Genomic DNA, 18492 nt, shown 5'->3' with positions numbered 1-18492 from the left:
ACAGGTCAGTTTTACCACGTAGTGAACACTATAGAGACAAAACACGTAAAAGTTTTTTTTTACCCATTTCACCACATTTTTTGGAATTTTTTTTCTCCCATCTTCCCACTACATCCCATGCAATATTAAATTATGTCATCAGAAAGTACAACTCGGTCTGCAAAAAACAAGCCCTTTATATGTGAATGGAAAAAAAATATGTATGACTCTGGGGCAGGCATGGGAACGACTAAACGGAAAATCACCGTGTCAGGAAGGGGTTAAACTAAAATTGCGGTGCCCAAAAACGGGCGCATTCACATCTCCTCTTAGCCATGCCCCCAGTCTCTAGAAACATTTACAAAACTTTCTAGTTTGGGAATTTTCGGCCATTTCTGTACATTCTAGAGGAGGCACTGACACTACCACTACGTACATGGCTATACGCAAAAAGTAGTGAGGATGACGGATCGTCACAGGACGCCATGTTGGCCGACACGGAATGAACAGGGAGTTCTAATCTATGCGCCATGTAACGTGTCGGCGCCAGGACGGTATTACTGCACCGAGCCCCTAGAGGGCGCCGCGTGGGGCGGGGAGAAGGAGGGACACTCTGCGGTCAGGCTCTGCTGGCAGGAAGAGATCAGTCCTCAGCTCTCCTGCAGACGACATGGTGCTGGAGATCCTAGCCCGGGTGATCAAGGTGCAGCTTCCCGCCTATCTGAAGAAGCTGCCCGTGCCTGACAGCATCGCCGGCTTCATCCGGTTAACGGGTAATGCCCTGGGCCTGTGACCGGCCACACAATACTATTACACAGGCATTCACTTCTCTTTCTGCTAGAGGTAGGCTAACTATACTGGGGAGTAGATGTAGTTGGGCTGAGTTTGTCATTGGGCATTCTGTTCTGTAGCCAAAACTAGTTTTATTTCGGGCATCATGTACTCCCAATGACACGTTCAGCTCTGCTACATCTCAGGTGTCAGTTTTACTACCCATCAGAACAGAGCGTGCAGAGTTTTCCCCCAGAACTGAAGTCGTGGGCGGGTATACTGGCATAGCTAATGCCCTGGTGCTTACACTGGGTGGTGTATGGCATATGAGAAGCCATTTAGGGTATGCTCATGCTTTGTCGTGTGCTTTTGCTCACATGTTTTTTCTGCGTGGATTTTGGCATGTAATCCACACGGAGCACACTGGCAATGATCGTTCGCGTCGCTGGATATTATTCTCCCCAGTACAGGTTGCTGGGTCGTGACGGTTACGTGAAATCTGGCAGGTCGCAGTCACGCCATGTTGCGGTACGACCCAGTTTACTTGCATTGCAGGCAGTGCTCACCGCAGTGTAGCCCCCAGCCTTAGGCCTGGTTCACATGGAGTCATCAATGACCTCATCAAGATACCAGGAATGTATTAGGAAGCATTCTTTATTCTAATAGTCTCATGTGACATCACTAACCTGCGGGCAGGCTGTGGCGCTACTGCCTTCCCAAATAGCTGATTGATGGGGGTCCCAGATGTCCGAGGAGAGATCATCAGTAAGAAAAAGGTAAAGAGCCCCTTTAAATACTAGGCCATTGTCTCCTGACCCATTCCCTTGGAGTACGTTCTCGGCATCTTGAAAGTGTTTTACAGCAGGAGTTGACGACTCCACAAAAGGGTTGTGCCCTATCCACAGGGTGGGGAATAACTGAGTGGGGGTCTGAGCGCTGGGGCACCCACCCGTCCTGTCTCTCTGTCCAGGCTAAGCATGCGCCCTGCCGCTCCATTCATTCTCTGTGGGACTGCCGGCCAAGTCCAGTGCAGTCCCCTAGAGAATGAATGAGCTGTAGGGCGCATGCTCGACATGCCACTCTATCCTGATTGTGGCGGTCCTAGCAGTCAAACCCCCACTGATCAGTTATTTATCCTCTGTACTGTGGATAAAGGGGATAACGGAAGTTTGGTTAGAAAAGTATGTATGGGCACAGCTGCCATTTACACTGCCCCTTAGTGGGTTTTGGGCGCCGCATTTTATACCATCTTCTTGTCACCTGTTCTGACATTAAATGAGGTGCCGTCCTTTATTCCTCTTTTTCCCTTTCATCCTCCATGACGGCATACCCTGAGAGGACCCGCCTCCAACCAGGTAGGGACAGGAAGAATACATTTCCTTAGTGACTTCCTGTCCCGCCAGGTGGGAGAGGGATCGTTCCTCATGGCACTTGCTCTGAGCCCGTTTCTGTTCTAAGGCAGGTAGAGGCGTTAAGGAAAAAGGGAATGCCTAAGGCTACTTTCACACTTGCGTTCAGAGCGGATCCGTCTGGTGTCTGCACAGACGGATCCGCTCCTATAATGCAGACGATGAGATCCGTTCAGAACGGATCCGTCTGCATTATATTTCAGAAAAAATTCTACGTGTGAAAGTTGCTCAGATGGATCCGTCCAGACTTTACATTGAAAGTCAATGGGAGACGGATCCGTTTGAAACTGAGCCATATTGTGTCAACTTCCAACGGATCCGTCCCCATTGACTTACATTGTAAGTCTGGACGGATCCGTTTGCCTCCGCACGGCCAGGCGGACACCCGAATGCATTAGGGCTGGACGGATCCGTTCGGGGCCGCTTGTGAGAGCCTTCAAATGGAACTCGCAAGCGGAGCCCCGAACGCAAGTGTGAAAGTAGCCTTATACACGAGGGAAGCAGGTAGCACCCGTGCCCTAGTTGGGTATTGAGATGCTGGGGAACCCTTCAAGATCCCTGCTCCTTACCTCCCGCTCAGCACGTCGGGCATGGAGGTCCATGTGTGACCGGACACTCAGGGAGTCCCTCAGCTTCTTTCGTAAGCTTCTCATCGGGATCCGATGCCTTCAGCACTCGCGATGACGCCACTGGAAGTTATATGTGGCTCACGTGCGTTCCAGGAGGTACTTCCGGTCTGTGGAACACATGCTGAGGGGGTGGAGCTACAATTGGCGAGCAAAATCATGGCGGAAGTTGCCCGCTGATCTGAGGACTGCAGGTAAGAGTATTTAAAGGGGATCAGAGGTGGTACTGGTCAGATGGAATCCTCTCAGGGACCTACTATTGTAAGATGGTCTCTGTGAGGAGAATGCTGGTTATGTTACTTAAAGGGAACCTGTCACCTGGAATTTGGCAATAGAGCTGAGGACATGGGTTGCTAGATGGCCGCTAGCACATCCGCAATATCCAGTCCCCATAGCTCTGTGTGCTTTTATTGTGTCTAAAAAATGATTTGATACATATGCAAATTAACCTAAGGCTACTTTCACACTTGCGGCAGGATGGATCCGACAGGCTGTTCACCATGTCGGATCCGTCCTGCGGCTATTTCGCCGTGCCCGTGGACCGGTGCACGGAGAAAGCCCGCCAGACTAAAATTACTGCATGTCAGGCTTTTTAGTCCGGAGGCTTTCTCTGTGCACCGCCGTGCTGCACCGGAGCTCCGCCCCCGTCCCCATTATAGTCAATGGGGACGGAGCGGCGGTCCGCGGGCATGGCGAAATAGCCGCAGGACGGATCCGACATGGTGAACAGCCTGTCGGATCCGTCCTGCCGCAAGTGTGAAAGTACCCTTAGATGAGTCCAGCGTGAAGGAGCCCAGCACCGCCCTGCATCCTCCGAATCTCCTTCTTGCTCCCTGACGTCACAAAGCTAGAGCGCTGCGCAGTGCCGACAGTGTTCCTTCCCTGTGCTGGGCTCCAGAACGGTTAGTACAGCCCCTTGGGCTCCTTACCAGGCTGATATAAATATATATATTATTTTTTTACACTCAATAAAACCACTCGGAGATATGGGACAGGTTTATTGGGGACATGCTAGCGGCGATTTAGCCTTGCATGTCCGCATCTCTATAGGGTAAAAAGAGGTGACAGAATCCCTTTAAGAGTAGAAAACCAGTGACGATCTCTATCTATGCCAGGACACGGAGGAAATTTATAGGATTTTGTAAAATCAATCCTGATAATCTCCCTGATTCAGTTCCTATTTCCTATATTTTGGAATTTCTTCAAAAAGGGCTGACTTTGGGGTTAGCTAAAAATACATGTTTCTGCCCTTTTGGTACTTTTTGAAAGTTCCCTCATGGGATCTGAATACAGTCCTAGAGGCTCTGACGCAACCTCCTTTTGAGCCCCTTGAATCATCCAATATCAAACATCTTACCTATAAAATGATTTTACTAGTAGCACTTACCACGGCCAGGAGAGTAAGCGAGTTACATGCTATTTCTAAAAAATCCTCCCTTCACTACTATTCTAGAGGATAGTCATTATAGAACCTGACCTTTCCTTCATACCTAAAGTTTCCTAAAAATTTCATAGATTACAGGAAATTGTGCTTCCCTCTTTTTGTGCTAATCCTAAAACACCAAAAGAAGAATTTCATACATTGGATGTAAGACTGTTTGTTACATTATCTCAGATTTACGGAGGGGTGGCGAAAGTCTTCAGCCTTGTTTGTCCTCTTCTCTGGTCCAAATAAGGTACCTTGTCTAGATGGATCAGACTTGGTATATCTTAGGTTTACTTGGAGGCTGGTCTTTCTCCTCCAATCTCGGTGAAGGCTCATTCCACTCGTTCTGTATCCACCTCTGGTCATCTCTCTGTACCTTTTTCTGACACTATCGTTTGGACCTCAACTCTTCCTCTGATCTGTCTTTTGGTAGAAAGGTCTTACAAGCGGTGATCTCTCCCTAAGGAAGGATGTTCTTCTCTGTAATTCTCTCTGTGTGGTGCTGTCCTGGGGGAAGGGAAAAATGATGATTACACTTACCGGTAATCAGATTTTCCAGACCCCACGACAGCACCCTTCTTTATTCCCTCCCTGGGTTTTCTACTTCCTTCCTCTCATAGGCACTAAAAAAAGCAAATAAAAAAGATTGATTGGTGATATGATAATTTTGATTAACTAAGGTAGGAGTCCCTCTATTGCTCTGTAATCCACTGAAGGGGTAGAGAGGCTCCACCTTTTTATTCTGTAGGTTTCCTGTCCCTGGGGGCAGATCCTCTCTTTCTGTGTGGTGCTGTCGTGGGGTCTGGAAAATCCAATTTACCGTAAGTGTAATCATGATTTTTCTTCTGAAGATACACAAGAGTTAGGGTCCATTCACACGTCAGTATTTTTCTATATCCCGAATTTCGGTCCGTTTTTTGCGGATCCGTTGTTCCTGAAAATGTTTCCGTATGTCATCCGTTTTTTGCGGATCCGCAAAAAACGGAAACATGTATAAATTCCACAAAGCAAATAAAGTTGTTTGGATTTCTTTGAAAAAAAATTGAGAAAAAAAAAGTGAATAAGTGATTTCTGTGGGCAGGATTTAATTTCCAGGAACGGATTCCGCATAAAACGGATGACATGCGTAATGACATACGAATGTCATCCGTTTTTTGTGGAACCATTGACTTTGTATTGTACCAGGATCCGATTTTTGCGGAAAAGAATAGGACAAGTTTTATATTTAATCGGACATGCGGAACGGAACAACGGAAATGGACAGCACACATTGTGTTGTCCGTTTTTTTTTTTTTTTTCTCTCCAGGACCCATTGAAAATGAATGGGTCCAGAACTGGTCCTGATCTGTTCCGCAAAAAACGGAACAGATCAGGAAAGAAACAACGGACGTGTGAATCGACCCTTAGTCAAAGTGATCAGGGCAACTATGGATCTTTCGGATGAAAGGGTCCATAAGTTTGTCCAAGATCAAATGTTTAGTGGTCTGGAACAAAAGAGAGTTTTCCCACTCCACAAAAACATGCAGGAATTAGCAAAAAGAGAATGGAAAACTCCAAAAAAGAAAATTTATTTATCCCTAAATCTGTGATGTCATCTTCCTTTTAGTGAAGAGGATGAGGCCATGGTAACAATCTGCCCTAAAGTTGACGTGGGCAAATGCGCTTCCATTGGAAGACATGGGGACCCTAAGGCTGGGTTCACACTTGAGCGTTGCGCAAACGCGCGTTTTACGCGCGTTTTTGACGCGCATTTTTATGCGCGTTTTTGTAATAGTAAACGCGCGTTTGACGCGCGTTTGTGTGATTCACTACAGTGTCCTATGGCCACAAACGCCCCAAAAGTCGCTCATGTACTTTTTGGAGCGTCGGGCGTTTTACAGCGCGATCGTACGCGCTGTAAAACGCCCAAGTGTGAACCATTCCCATAGGGAAACATTGGTTTCTCCTTGTTGAGCGTTTTACAGCGCGTAGGAACGCGCTGTAAAACGCTCAGGTGTGAACCCAGCCTAAAAGACCCCGTGGACAAGAAAGCAGATCAGACTTTAAAAAAGACCTGGGAGGCTAGCGCTGCTCTATTCAAACCTAATCTGGCCGCCACATCTGTTTCTAAATCCTTGAAAAGGTGGTTGTTACAGTTAGAAGGAGCTCCTTATGACACCCTAAAGGACTCCTTCCCTTTTTGAAGGCAGTAGATTTCTTGTCAGACTCTACAGCGGAGTCAGTCAGAATGACAGCACAACCACTGGACTAGCAGTAGTGGCTAGGAGAGCTCTTTGGTTGAAATCTTGGGCTGGTTATATCAGTTCCAAGATGAAATTATGTAGTTTACCGTTTCATGGAAAACTGATGTTTGGCCAAGATTTAGAAACTATTTTAGAGAAGGCCTCAGACTCAAAAAAGTCCTTCCCTAAGGATACAAATAAGACAATTTCCCTTTTGAAAAGTTAAAAAAGGGGGTTCCTTTCAGGCAAAAAGATCTACTAAGGAAACGCATTGGTCCAAAGGAAAAAAAAAATCTGAAGACTGGAAACAGAGGCTTCCTGTTTACCCCCCAAAATACAGAATCTTCCAAACATTGACGCCAGGTGGGAGGAAGACTGAAGTTTTTCGTAAAAGAATGGGAAAACATCACAGTAAATCCTTGGGTATTAAATATTATTGCAAAAGGTTACGATATTACCTTTCGTCTTCCTCCTCCCTTAAACGTCTTCAGAGTAACCCCAATTCAGAGATCTGTCTTCTTACAAGAAAAAGGAAGAGGGTATTCAGAATCTATTGGCTCAATCTGTATGTACAATCAGGGAGGCGATGAAGCTTACTGGGTTCTTTGACTTCGTGCATCCCAGCAGTAAAATGGGCACAGTTCTACAACAGTGGATATTAGGGTGTTGGGACAGAAGTCAGGAATCATTAGAGGGGAAAATTCAAATTCCCTTATTAGTAAATCAGTCCTTGCAGTGGTGGAAAAATACAGAACATCCGATGAGAGGGGTTCCATGGAATCCTGAACATTTGATTATTGTTACGACAGATGCAAGCCTTTGGGGATGGGGAGCGCACTGCGCTCATCTCTGTTTCCAAGGCAAATGGTTCGACAGTCGGAGATCTCTCTCTTCAAATGAGAGGGAGTTGATGGCTGTCTGGGAAGCGATAAAGGCATTGTCTCATTACATAAAAGGAAAGGACATTCAAGTAAGGACAGACGACACAACAGTAGTTGCCTACCTAAATCATCAAGGAGGAACAAGAAGCCTAGCTCTGAGCCAGTTAACAGAAAAAATATTTTCTTGGGCGGAAGTTCACTTAAGATCCCTGTCAGCTATACATCTAAAAGGATCCCTAAACACAAAGGTGGATTTTTTTAAAGGGTTTCTGTCACCATATTTAACCCTATTAAGCTAGCTGACATTAGTGATGTGCTAATGTCAGCTAAACCTAACTAGCCTATTCCTACTTTTATCAATGCCCCCGTTACACCAGAAATCTAACTTTTAAAATATGCTAATTAGCCTCTAGGTGCTGGGGGGGGGGGGGGGGAATGGGGGGCGTTGTTCCTGCTCCTAGAGGCTCCGTTCTTGCACCTTTGTCGCCTCCCTCCAAGTTCTGATTAACAGGGCCAGGCATTGTTTACATCCTTCTGCCAGCCCTGTGCCCTGGGGAAATCTTACGCCATTTGGTATTCTGCACAGGCGCGGTGAGGAAGCTGGCAGCCTGCGAGCGTCTTTCCCTCACCGCGCCTGTGCCGAATGCTGAACGGCGTAAGATTTCACCAGAGCACAGGGTTAAATATGGTGACAGAAACCCTTTACGCAGAACTTCTCTAAAATTGACAGAATAGAGCCTAGAAAAAAACAGTTTTCTCCAAATCACAGAATTATGGGGAACTCCACAAGTGGATCTATTTGCTTCAGCAGCAAACGCAAAATTAAAAATGTTTTTTTTTTTTTCCTGAACCCCTTTGATGGGAACATAGGTCACAAAAGTGGGATTTTCAACTGGCGTATGCCTTTCCCCCTCTTCAACTAATTTCCAGGGTTCTAAAAAAGATTTGGCTAGACAAGGTCCATGTTATTCTGATAGCTCCTCTGTGGCCAAAAAAAACATGGTTCCCATTGCTGAAGATCCTGTCAGTTAAGAGCCCATGGATTCTTCCTTGGAAACAAAATCTATTGTCACAGGGTTCTGTCATCCCAAAGTAGAAAGTTTATATCTGGCAGCATGGAACCTGAAAGGGTGATATTGAGGTCTAGGGGTTTATCAAATGCCATTATGAACACCATGACAGCCAGCAGGAAAGAAGTGAGTTCCAGAATTTACTCTAAAGTTTGGAGGTGCTTCTTGTAGCTGGTGTGTTCAAGCTAGAATCTCTTCCCAGAAGTTTTTGGTTCAAGCAATTTTAGGATTCATGCAGTCAGGATTTGAGAAGGTTTTACGTCCAAATACATTGAGGGTACACATATCGGTGTTAAGCGAAAAAATAGTTGATCACCCATGGGTTTTCCGTTTCTTGAAAGGGGCAGACAGGTTAAGACCTACTGTTTCTCCCTGGGACCTCCATTTGGTGCTATCTTTGAACCCTTGTCAGAAGCCTCTCTGAGGTATTTGTCTCTAAAGACCTTCTTTTTGTGCCAAAAACCTCAGCACGTACATTAAGCGGAATTCAAGCTCTAAAAATAGTGGTATCATTCTGTATCATGTTTTCAGACTAGAGATCCGATATCATTTCTTCCCAAAGTTGTATCAAATTTCCACAGACAAGAGGAAATTATTGTCCTATCGTTTTGTTCAAACCCAAAAACAGGTAGAGGAAGAGAAGTTCCACAGGTTAGATGTGTGTAGGGCTGTTCTACGCTATCTAGAAACCACAAAAACGTTCAGGAAAATTGACTACTTATTCGTCCAGTTCAGTGGAGCACATAAGGGGCATAAGGCCACAAAGAACTCATTGTCTACTTGGATAAAAATGGGCATCTCTGAATCATACAAATCTGTAGAACTATCTCCACCAAAATCTTTTACAGCGGTTGAGAAGGTGAGCGCTTCATTAGAACAAATAACAAATATGCAGGCCAGCAACGTGGTCAAGCCCTCTCACATTTATTAAAGAGGACCTTTCACTAGTTTAAAAACTAACTATATCAGTGGGCAAAGTGGCGTCCAGGGATCCCCAGGCTATGAGCTGTGCGCTGCGATTGGCCAGTGCTGCAGCAAGGGACACACCTAATACAAATACTCCGCCCAGTAGAACAGAGGGAGCTGCAGACACCGGAGCCTATACCAGGCGAACGGAGCGGCGCCCAGACATACTAGTGAGTGCAGGGGGACCCCTGGGTGCTGCTATGCCCACTGATATAGTTAGTTAGTTTTTAAACTAGTGAAAGGTCCTCTTTAAACATTATAGAGTGGATACTAGGGCTAGCCAGGAGCTTGCCTTTGGTAGAAAGGTCCTACAGGCCATAGTCCCTCCCTAAACAAGAAAAAAAAAATCTGTTATCTCTCAGGGTATGCCGTCATAAAAACCAAATTACTTACTGATAATTCCCTTTTCATGAATCCTCCATGACTGCATGGATCCCCCCCCCCCCCCAAAAAAAAGGATTGTAGATAGTTGGAGGTGTGTGTGTGTTGCTGTGAATGCAAAAAATAAATAAATCTTTATATACACATATGAAGGAAAGACTCTCTAGGCTGTTGGTCCAGAAAGACACTGAGGAAGACTCATAGGAGGGTTAAATTTATTTTTCCTGTCCCTACCTGGTTGGAGTCGGGTCCTCTCTCAGGGTATGCCGTCATGGAGGATTCATGAAAAGGGAATTACCGGTAAGTAATTTGGTTTTGTCAAGCAAATAAAAGATTGTGAAATGTTAAAAAGCTTTACCTCGCCATACCAGGGATGTAAATGAAGCTCCCTGCTCCCCTAGTCACACGTGGCCTTAGTTTCTAGCTTTAAAAGGCTTATCCAATACTATAAACTGCCCCCACCATATGCCGGGCCCCTCACAGCGAATATACTTACCGGTTCCTGTGCGCCGATTAAAACATCCGATGTCGGGGGGGGGGGGATGACAGGTGGACATCACCCGCAATGCTAGGGAGGCTCGTCCCCGCCTTCCATTGGGAGCGAGGTAAGTATATTCCCTCTCCCTCTGAGGGGCCCGACATATGGAGGGGCAGTTTATAGTATTGGATAACCTTTTTAAAGTGGTTTTCCGTGAGTTTTATACTGATGATCTATCTTCTGTTATTTGATCAGTGGGGGTCCGACACCCTGGACACCTGCTGATCAGCTGTTTTGAGAAGGAAGAGACGTACAGTAAGTACTCTTGGCCTCTCCTGGGAAGGTAGATTTGGCACTGAGCTTAGAGAAATGCCCAGACGTACTACATCCTTGTCTAGCGTCTTCCAGGTTTAGATTAGTTTTGGAGCATCGATGATGTTAATTGACAGGATTTAGAAATTTTAATTCAGAATGACAGTGAAATGATCTTTTCAATCATGTTTTCTATCCATATCTTGTCTTCAGTTTCAGAATGGCTGCGGCTACTGCCGTTCCTTGGGGTTCTCGCTCTGCTAGGCTACCTTGCAATTCGACCATTCCTACTGAAGAAGAAGCAGCAGAAGGACAGCTTGATCAACCTCAAAATCCAAAAGGAGAACCCAAAAGTGGTGAATGAAATTAATATTGAGGACCTACATATTGCCAAAGCTGCCTACTGTCGATGCTGGCGCTCTAAAACGGTATGCGACTGATGGCAGTATCCCATGTAGACACAGTATACATGAAGCTTTATATTTCTTCCTGCATATAGTAGGGTTGATTCATCCTTACTAGAGTAGAAGGGTTGTGCTTGGACTGACAGAAGCTTAGGTTTGTTGAGGAATAAAATGGGATTTGACTTGGGGTCCATTCACACGTCCGTTGTTTCTTTCCTGATCTGTTCTGTTTTTTTGCGGAACAGATCTGGACCCATTCATTTTCAATGGGTCCTGAAAAAAATCAGACAGCACAATGTCTGATTTTTTTATTTTTATTTTCAGGACCCATTGAAAATGAATGGGTCCAGATCTGTTCCGCAAAAAAACAGAACAGATCAGGAAAGAAACAACGGATGTGTGAATGGACCCTTATTCAGACGCCTGTCGGTTACAATTGGGTGACGGAGCTTGATGTGTGGATTTCGTGGGGCACTAGGGGTCCGTTCACATGTTTGTAGAAAGGGTCCGGATTCGTTCCGCAACGTTGCGTAATGAATCCGGACCCATTCATTCTCTATGGGGCTGGAAGAGATGGGGACAGCACACTGTGCTGTCCGCATCCGCATTTCCGGAGCGTGGCCCCGATCTTACGGTCCGCGGCTCCCGAAAAAAATAGAACATGTTCTATTCTTGTCCGCAATTGCGGACAAGAATAGGCAGTTCTATGGGGGTGCCAGCCGGGTATATTGTGGATCCGCAATACACTACGGACGTGTGAATGGACCCTTACAGTCTCATATCAGCTTATAGTATTAATAGTGTTAACAAAACTGTCTCATCTAGTCCTCGTAGTATTTCAATAATAACATAGTTACATAGTTGATATGGTTCAAAAAAAGACATAAGTCCATCAAGTTCAACCAAGGGATAGGTGGGGACGCGAATCCCAGAAGGAAAGGAAACTAAGATTTCTACATATTTTCATGAGCATTAAAGGGGTATTCCCATCACACACAATGGGGGCATATCGCTATGATATGCCCCCATTGTCTGATAGGTATGGGTCCCACCTCTGGGACTAGGGCTTAAACGACTACTCGATTGAATTTAGTAATTCGACACAAAAAAAATCCTCAATGCAGATTTGTTGCATCGAGGATTCGTTTGTGTCATGTGACCACGGAGCGGGAGTGAAGTGCTTGCTATTACTTACCGCTCCGTGGTGACCCACCGGCCCGTACCGCGCTGCACTTTCAGCACTGACACATCGTCAGGACATACGTGCACTATGACCCGACGCTTTGTGACGTCAGGACGGCAGTGCAGCTCGCAGAGAAGACTACTGAGGAGCTATGGAGCGGTGCCCCTACAGGAAATGTAAGTACTGGCACTTGGAGGGGGGGGGGGGCGGCAAATGGCACTTGGAGGAGGGGGGGGCGGCAAATGGCACTTGGAGGAGGGGGGGGCGAGCTGATGGCACTTGGAGGAGGGGGGGGCGAGCTGATGGCACTTGGAGGAGGGGGGGGCGAGCTGATGGCACTTGGAGGAGGGGCGAGCTGATGGCACTGGGGCTGATTGCACAGGGGGGAACGAAGGGTGTTGGGGAATGATGGCAGGGGGTCTGAGTTTTTATAAAGGAAAACAGTCTATTAATTCATTTTTTTTTCTTATTAGTGTTCTCGATTAGTCGTAAAATAAAATCGGTAGAATACTCGATTGCTAAAATAATTGTTTACTGCAGCCCTATCTGGGACCCGCACCTACAACAAGAACGGTGGGACCCGCACCTATCGGGCAATGGGGGCATATCCTAGTGATATGCCCCCATTGTTTGTGATGGGAATACCCCTTTTAATGTTTACTTTTAAGGGTACTTTCACACTAGCGTTTTTCTTTTCCGGCGCTGAGTTCCGTCCTAGGGGCTCAAATCTGGAAAAGAACTACTGATCAGTTTTATCCTAATGCATTCTGAATGGAGAGTCAGTCCTTCAGGATGCATCAGGATGTCTTCAGTTCAGTCTTTTTGACTGATCAGGCTTTTCAGAAAAACGTAGCATGCAGTATTTTTACCTCCGGCCAAAAAGCCTGAACACTTTGACTGAACGCCTGATCAGGCTTTTTTCCCATTGACTTGCATTAACGCCGGATCCGGCCCCGTGTGTTCAGTCAAAACGGATCCGGCTTTTGCATGTTAAACCCGAAAAATGTGAAAGAAAAGTTAAAGTCCATAAATGGCGGATCCGTTTTTTCCAAAGCATTTTTCCATTGTGATCGAAAGCCTGATCAGGATTCAAATGTAATCCGTTTTCACACGTTTTTCCGGATCCGGCGGGCAGTTCCAGTGTCGGAATTGAACGCCGGATTAAAACAACGCTAGTGTGAAAGTAGCCTAAGAATTCATCTAAACCCTTTTTAAAACTGTCCTCTGTTCCTGCTGTGACCACGTCCTGAGGAAGTCTATTCCACAGATTGTTATTACAGTAAAGAAGCTTTGACTCTTCCGGAGACTGAACTTTTTCTTCTCCAGTTGGAGGCAGTGCCCCCTTGTCTTTTGAGGGCATTTTACATGGAACAGTTTTTCACCGTATTTTTTTATATGGCCCAGTTATATATTTGTATAGGTTAATCATGTCCCTCCTTAGACGTCTCTTCTCAAGACCTAAATAAATTCAATTATTTGAATCTTTTTTTTTTCATAGACCCTCCATGTCTTTTATCACTTTAGTCGCTCTCCACTACTTTTTCCAGCTGTAGTGCGTCCTTTCTATGGACTGGTGCCCAGAACTGAACTGCATATTCCAGATGATATTACATCCTTGCCCCACAAATCCATGCCTTCTTTAATGCATGATAATATCCTGGGGGCCTCATGCACACAGCTGTTCCGTGAATGGGCCCGTAATCCGTCCGCACCGCCAAAAAATAAAACATGTTCTATTTTTATTTGTTTTTTTGTGGTGCGGAGGCATGGACAGAAACACTAAGGAGTGCCATACCTCTGTTCCGCAGCTCCAGATTGTGGACCCATGCGGGTGGAGCACACGCCCGGTACCCGCATATTGCGGACCCGCTGTTTGTGGGCCGCAATACGGCCGCGGTCGGGCAACGGCTGTGTGCATGAGGCCTTAGAAGCAGCCGATTGACATTGTATGCTGTTAATCAATCTATGATCTACAAGGACACCCAAATCCTTCTCTATGAGATACTCTCCAAGTGTTACATCACCTAGGACCGGGATGGGCAAACTGCAGCTCTCCAGCTGTTTGTAAAACTGCAACTCCCAGTATGCCCAGTCTGCCTACAGCTATCTGCCTACAGCAGGGCATGATGGGATTTGTAGTTTTACAACAGCTGGAGAGTCGCAGTTTGCCCATCACTGAGTCCTAGGACATAAGAAGCACAGAGATTATTACTACAAAAATGCATAACTTTACATTTGTCCACATTGAACCTCATTTGCCAAGTTGATGCCCAATCACTCAGTGTTCAAGTCAGCTTGTAGTTTGTGAACATCTTCCATAGACTGTACAGTTCTACACAGCTTAGTGTCATCTGCAAAAATAGATATGGTGATATTAATCCCGTCCTCAATATCATTAATAAATAAATTAAATAATAGAGGGCCCAGCACTGAACCTTGGGGTACACCACTTATAACCCCGGACCATTCTTAATAGGAATCATTAACCACAACTCTCTGGACACGGTCCTTCAGCCAGTTTTCAATCCAATTACAAACTATACTTTCCAAGCCTATAGACCTTACTTTACCTATTAAACGTCTATGAGGGACAGTATCAAAAGCCTTTGCAAAATCCAGAAACACTACATCCACAGGCGCCCCTCTGTCCGGGCTACTACTCACCTCCTCATAAAAACAAATCAGGTTAGTCTGACAACTTCTGTCCTTGGTAAATCCATGGTAAACCCAATAATATTAGTCACATACTCCTGTATATAGTCCCTTAAAGGGTTTCTGCCACCAGAATTAACCCTATTAAACTAGCTGACATTAGCAATGTGCTAATTTCAGCTGAACCTAACTAGCCTATTCCTACTTTTCTATGCCCCCATTTCTGCAGAAATATAACTTTTTATAATATGCCAATTAGCCTCTGGGGGGGGGGGGAGCAATGCACCTGCTCCTAGAGGGTCCGTTCTCCCACCTCTGGCCACGCCCTGCTACACTAGATTGACAGGGCCAGGCAGCCTTCACCATCAACTGCCGGCCCTGTGCACTGGGGAAATCTAGCACTTTCCCACTGCGGCTGCGCCAAATACTGAATGGGAGGGTGCAGGAGAACCAACGCTGGCCTGGCCCTGTCAATCAAGACAGAAGTGCGTGGAAATTAGGTGGGCGAACTGAGCTCTAGGAGCAGGTGCAACGCCCCCCCTGCTCCTAGAGGCTCATTTGCATATAATAAAAGTTCAAATTACAACAAAACAGAGGCATTCTTAAATAAAATAAATACAGAGTTAAATTCAGGTGACATTTTCACATCTATAATGTCAGCCTGTTTAATAGCGAAAATTGGGGTGACAGAAACCCTTTAAGCACTCTTGGGTGTAATCCATCTGGACCCGGAGCCTTGTTCACATTTACCTTATTTAACTTATCTTGGACCATATCTACAGTTAGTACATCCAGCAATATACTCAATTGGCTAACAGCCCCAGCACCACAGATATCAGCTCCTTTCTCTTTTGTATCTACAGAGCTAAAAAAAACATTTAGTAACTCTGCCTTTTCCTTATCTTCAGTGATTACCCTCATTTACCATTATTTAGGGGACCTACCTGCTCAGACCTTGTTTTTTTTTTTAGCATTTATATATTTAAAGAATTTTTGGGATTTGTTTTGCTCTCTTCTGCCACCTGCTGTTCGTTTTGTATTTTTGCTAATTTTATCAGATTTTATTAAGCCCTTTTGTAAACTTCAAACGCTACAGCTGACCCCTCAGATTTGTATATTTTAAGTGCCCTTTTTTGTCTTTTATTGCCCTTTTTACAGTTGCTGTAAGCCATGGGAGGTTTAATTTTAGCTGTTTATACTTGTTACCTAGAGGAATAATTTTTTTTCTGCAATTACTCAATGTGGATTTAAAGCTCTCCCATTTATCCTCGGTATTATGTGACAGTAGCTGCTCCCAGTCTATGCCCTGAAATGCTGCCCTTTTTAAAATTCTGTGCCTTTGCTCTGCCTGACAGTTTGCTTTTTATAGTTTAGGGGGAAGATGTTATATTGTGGTCACTATTACTTAGTGTTTCTCGAACAGTAACATTTCCAACAAGCTCTACATCATTAGAAATTACCAGATCCAACAGAGCATTGCCGCTCGTGGGAGCTTCTACAAACTGGCCCATAAAGTGGTCCTGCAGCAAGTTGAGGAAATTTCTCCCCTTTGCGGTTGATGCAGAACCATGACCCCAGTCAATGTCTGGGAAGTTAAAATCTCCCATTATGACTACTGTACCAGCCTGTGCCGCCCGCTCTATTTGGTTATACAGTTCCGTTTCTATCTCCTCTGTGATGTTAGGGAGTCTATAGATTGCACCAAGTAATATTTTGTCAGTGTTTATATCCTTTTGAGCTTCCACCCATAAGGTTTCTACATCCTCTCCATCCGCACCCACAATTTCCTCTTTCACACTTGTCTTCAGATCACTCCTCACATACAGGCACACGCCACCGCCTTTTCTATTGACCCTGTCTTTCCTAAATAGTGTAAAACCCTCAATATTTACAGCCCAGTCATGCGAAGAGTCCAACCATGTCTCAGCCACACTAACTACATCTATGTGTTCTTCTAGTACCATAGCCTCCAGCTCCCCCATTTTGCCAGCTAGACTTCTGGCATGTGTGAAAATACATTTTAAATTGCTATTACCTGTAAAGTGAATATCTGGGATTTTTGGGTTACCGTGGTTGTTTTTTGTATGTAACGGGTTCTTGTTACCAGCAGTTCTATTTTTCATCGGTGTACAGTTCTCCCCACTTTCCTTGCTAACCCCAGCCCCCACTAAATCCCCACTGTCCCCTCCTATATACTCTCTATCTAAACTATCTACCCCCTTATTAGTATGATTCCCCCACCCTCCCCCCAGATCCTAGTTTAATAGCTCCTCCAGCCATCTAACCATTTTTTACCACAGGGCAGTTGCACCCTCCCCATTAAGGTGCAGTCCGTCCCTACTGTAGAGCCTGTAACTGACAAGAAGTCTGCAGAGATTTTGACGTTTCCCCCCAGATACAGACTACAGAATGCTGTTTATTGCAGCCTGCATTCTGTCAGTGGAGCGCAGCCTGTTCCAAAAAGAAAGAAAATGGACACTGTCCCATTTTTGTCCTGACGTGTGTAATCAGTAACTCATTCCTGTATTTTTTTTATTTATATTTTATTTTTGTTTTTTTATGCTTGTCAAAAGATGATGCCTTTTGGTGATTTGATATGATTGACGCCTAGACCAGGGTCTATTAAAGGACCCTAGCCATGTCTTACTATATTCCCTGTTGTAGAAGAAATCTTGGTTATGTCCTATTGTCTGCCTGTGTACTATTACTAACCAATCTAATGTACTGCCACTACATTGGAGTAAAAAAAATTGAAAAATCCCAAGAAGTCAAATAAGTAAAGAAAAAATAAAAGATTATTAATACTCTGACAAAAATATCACACCTAGAATGAGTAGTTGGAATTGAATAAGAATTTGTGTGTGAATGTAATGATTACAATATTAAAGTGAAAGGACAAGTTTATTGGGGAAAACTGTAGAATTTAAAAAAAGCCTCTGGTACCCTGTTGGGCCACCAATAGCCTGGATACAAGATGAGATACGGTTGGGCATGGAGGCATAGGTTAGGCATAGGCAGGATCTGTATGGAATCCTCTCAACAGATGTTATAGCTGGGCTTGTAGATCCTATACACTCATAGGTTTCCTAAGCTGGTGTCCTAATGGGTCCCATAAATGGTGATAATCCTGGCAACCAGGCAAGCCAAGGAAGTGTTGCAATCTGACGGAGACCTTCCATGAAAATTCTTGTGTGTGAGCATCCTCCTGTTGAAAAATAGTCAAACCCAACCATCATTGACTCCCAAACAGAACTTGGATTTGCCACTAAAGACGATACAGTTCCTGTCAGTAGCAGTCCAGATTTCTTTCACAACACCACAGCCTCATGACACCAAATTTCTTTTGATACTTTAAGACATCAAGCACTTTACACGTATCTAGGATCCTCACAACTGCAGCAAGTACAATAAATTGATAACATAAAAATTGATCAATTTGAGCAGATTTTTTTTTTTTTTCTGTGTTCACTAAAACAGAGGTATATTTCCAAAGAGATGACACCTACGTTAACTGGATTGTCTACGGCAGAAAATCTTTAGAGTAGTGTGTGTGTGTGTGTGTGTGTATATATATATATATATATATATATATATATATATATATATATATATAATCTCTATCTATCTAGATATACATACAGTACAGACCAAAAGTTTGGACACACCTTGTAGATTCACACTGAAGGCATCAAAACTATGAATTAACACATGTGGAATTATATACATAACAAA

The 18492-nt window shown here is 44.7% G+C and overlaps 1 protein-coding gene across 2 annotated transcripts in view; it reads left to right on the top strand.

The window, feature by feature from the left end:
- Positions 1 to 572: 572 nt before the first annotated feature.
- LOC122944250 (CDGSH iron-sulfur domain-containing protein 2A) overlaps positions 573 to 18492 on the top strand; it is a 35017-nt gene continuing 17097 nt past the window's right edge. Inside the window, exons 1-2 of one of the 2 annotated variants that reach the window (XM_044302488.1) lie at positions 573 to 752; positions 10735 to 10949. In XM_044302488.1, coding sequence (XP_044158423.1) covers positions 650 to 752; positions 10735 to 10949 — 318 coding nt within the window. In that variant the 5' untranslated portion in view covers positions 573 to 649. Of the gene's footprint in view, positions 823 to 10734; positions 10950 to 18492 lie in introns of both variants that reach the window. The other variant, XM_044302492.1, reaches the window with a different exon arrangement.

This window comes from Bufo gargarizans, chromosome 1, assembly GCF_014858855.1.
Source record: "Bufo gargarizans isolate SCDJY-AF-19 chromosome 1, ASM1485885v1, whole genome shotgun sequence".
Classification (NCBI taxonomy): Eukaryota; Metazoa; Chordata; class Amphibia; order Anura; family Bufonidae; genus Bufo; species Bufo gargarizans.
This window is presented reverse-complemented; position numbering and strand designations above follow the sequence as displayed.